The following is a 3,147-nucleotide window of genomic DNA, read 5'->3' as shown; positions in this document are numbered from 1 at the left end:
CCACATACCGGCGGTGATCGGACTCCACCACCTTGTACTATACCCCTCGCCGGATGCTGTAAGTCTTCACACTTAAAAGGACCTCATCTTTATCCTGGAATTGCTGACCATCCTGGAACTCTGTCAGACCAGCAGTCCCTTCCGCATCTCTAGCTCCGAATCCAACAGCGTGCCCTAAAACCCCCTCATGTCTCATGGCGTCCAAGTCCAACGAGGAAAAATGTGGTGGATACTACTGTGTGCCAGAGCTAGAACCACCTACCGCCAATGCAGGCCCATTCGCTCCAATATCGTCAGCGCTGTCATCGTCAATCATATCCGGCTGGACGTCATCCTCCTCTTCATCACCCAAAAAACCGTCTCCAACGCCAACAGGTGCAACTCCCACTAAAGCGTTCGGCAAATTTTCCCTTTCCACTACCTCGTCGCCTTCGGTGCCATTGAGGTCAACAGCAAAAGACGGGGAGGCGACAGGTTGGACCACTGGTTCGTACACAGGGACGGAGGAGGAAGCAACGGCAGGCCGGGAACTAGAACCTGCTGGATTCGCTATAGTGTTTGTATTCTGGTTCAAACCGCCGAAGCTGGATACCACATCAACCAGCCGTGCCAACAACTCTGGTGTCCTCACCTCCGGAAACTGCCGCTGACAAAGAAACATTACTTGCAAGTCCACATCATTATTAATCGTGAAGCAATCATACTTCACGGTATTCTGTAGCACCGTGACTGAAATGCGATAGAAAAACTTCTTTACCCGCTTCGCACCTTCCAGACCGAGCTTCATTAGTACAGCGCTAACAAGGTCACCATAACTCGTCGTAGAAGTTACGATAATACATAGAGGATTCTTATCTGTGAACTTTACTCCGAAACGAGTTTTTCTATTAACAGATCCTCTGTGGTGCACCAAAACCACAAAACTCTCCTCACTAGCCATCTTACTCCCTCTAATGAGACTAACTCACGTTTGGAACCATATATATACAGCTTTGTCTCAAACTAATTCGAACCGGTCTGGTTCGAACTATGATTTGTGTAATTCGAACCAGCCCGGTTCGAATTACACCAGAAGCGTCTCTCTCTATAATTCGAACCAACCTGGTTCGAATTACATTCATTCTTAATTCGAACCAAGCTGGTTCGATTTATTACCAACCCAAAACAACTAATTCGAACTGTCCTAGTTCGATTTACTCACAATTACAGTTCGAACCAACCTGGTTCAAATTATATAAAAATACGATCTGGCTTATTGCTGAAACGATTTTTGCTTTGGCTTATTTACGTAATTTTTGGAGTCAGTTGGCTTATTATGGTTTTTTACCCTATAAAAAAATTAACCGTAAATGCTAAGTAGTTAATATTTTTATAGTAAAAAACATAAATTAGGTAATATTTATTTAAATGTAAAGTTAATAGAACAAAAATGTTGGCCAACTCATACTCTATATAACAATAAAAAAATATTATCAAAATTTATTATTTTTTATTATTAATTAGTTATTTATGTTTAAAAATGTGAACTAAAATATGTTATTAGATAACTGAACTAAAAAAATTGGATTAATGACTAAAAATAATAATAAAAAATAATAAATTCTGATAATTTTTTAATATTTTTCTAAAAAAAATATTTGATTTAATTTTTCTATAAATTAATATTCTATTTTTAAATGTTTATTTTGATTAAAAAATTATTAAAATATATTGAAGTTTTAAAAAAGAAATGATTAAAAATTCGATGTAAATAATTATTAAAGTTAACAATTAATTTCAAAAAAAGGGAAAATTGTTGTGATAAGAACAAGCAACGTGGATGCCCATTCCCATGTAAAACTTATATTTTCAAAAGAGAATGAAGATTAAATGCATGTTGAAAATAAAGACCCCATGCATGTATAAATAGGAGGTGTTGTACGAGTCTTGTAATACAGCAATAAAAAATCCTCTTCCTCTCTTTATACTTTCTCCTCCCCTTAATACGCTTCTAATATATAAAAGTAGTAAATATATAAGTTTCTATTATATTGTGATAAGTAATAAGAAATCTATTCCCTCTTTATGTTACAATCAAATACTCTTCTCCTTATATTCCTACTACAATTCTTTCTCTTCTTTTATTTTATAAGTATTTTAAATTCTATTTTCTATTACTCTTTACATATAATATTAATAGCAATATTAACCATCTTTATTATATTGAGATAGTATCAAATGCAAATCTCTCTCTCTTTATTTTTAATACTTTTTCTTATCTTTGTATATATATACACAATACAACATATAATATTATTATATATATATAATAATTATTGAGCTAATTATATTAATAATAGAGTCTTCTATTTATACATCTTTATTTTATATATCCTTTATTTTACAACACGTTATCAGCACGAGACTCTGATCAAATTTTTAGAAAGATTCAGGTAATATTTTCATTATGTCGAAGCTCTCTCATCTTGAATTCAATGCTCTTGATATATCTGGAAACAATTATTTATCATGGATATTAGATGCTGAAATCCATCTTGATTCAATGGATCTTGGAGATACCATTAAAGCTGAAAATAATGCATCCCAGAAGGATAAAGCTAAAGCCATGATTTTTCTCCGTCGTCATCTTGACGAAGGATTGAAAAATGAATATCTTACATTAAAAGATCCTGCAGATCTTTGGAAAGACCTTGAAGAAAGGTACAATCATCAGAAAACGGTGATACTTCCTCAAGCCCGATATGAATGGACGCATTTGCGTTTACAAGATTTTAAATCTATAAATGAATATAATTCTGCAATGTTTCGAATCACCTCACGAATGAAATTGTGTGGGGAAAAAATAACTGATCATGATATGTTGGAGAAAACTTTCTCAACCTTCCATGCCTCGAATGTGCTCCTGCAGCAGCAGTATCGAGAGAAAGGGTTTAAAAAATATTCTGAGTTAATTTCTTGCCTTCTTGTTGCCGAACGCAACAATGAGTTGTTATTAAAAAATCATGAAACGCGCCCAGCTGGCGCCGCCCCATTTCCTGAAGTAAATGCGGCAAATCATTACCCCAGAAGAGGTAAATGGCAAGCTTTTAATAACAAGAAAAATTATGGAAGGAAAAAGAATTATGTTCAAAAGAGAGGATCTCACCA

The 3,147-nt window shown here is 34.8% G+C and overlaps 1 protein-coding gene across 1 annotated transcript; it reads right to left on the bottom strand.

Annotated features, from left to right (window-relative positions):
- Positions 1-232: 232 nt before the first annotated feature.
- Positions 233-940, bottom strand: LOC130933577 (uncharacterized). The gene has a single exon (XM_057863206.1). The coding sequence runs from the start codon at positions 938-940 to the stop codon at positions 233-235; it is 708 nt and encodes a 235-aa protein (XP_057719189.1).
- Positions 941-3,147: the final 2,207 nt, after the last annotated feature.

Source organism: Arachis stenosperma, chromosome 6 (genome assembly GCF_014773155.1).
Source record: "Arachis stenosperma cultivar V10309 chromosome 6, arast.V10309.gnm1.PFL2, whole genome shotgun sequence".
Taxonomy (NCBI): domain Eukaryota; kingdom Viridiplantae; phylum Streptophyta; class Magnoliopsida; order Fabales; family Fabaceae; genus Arachis; species Arachis stenosperma.
The sequence above is the reverse complement of the archived record's forward strand: the minus strand, read 5'-3'. Positions and strand labels throughout refer to the sequence as shown.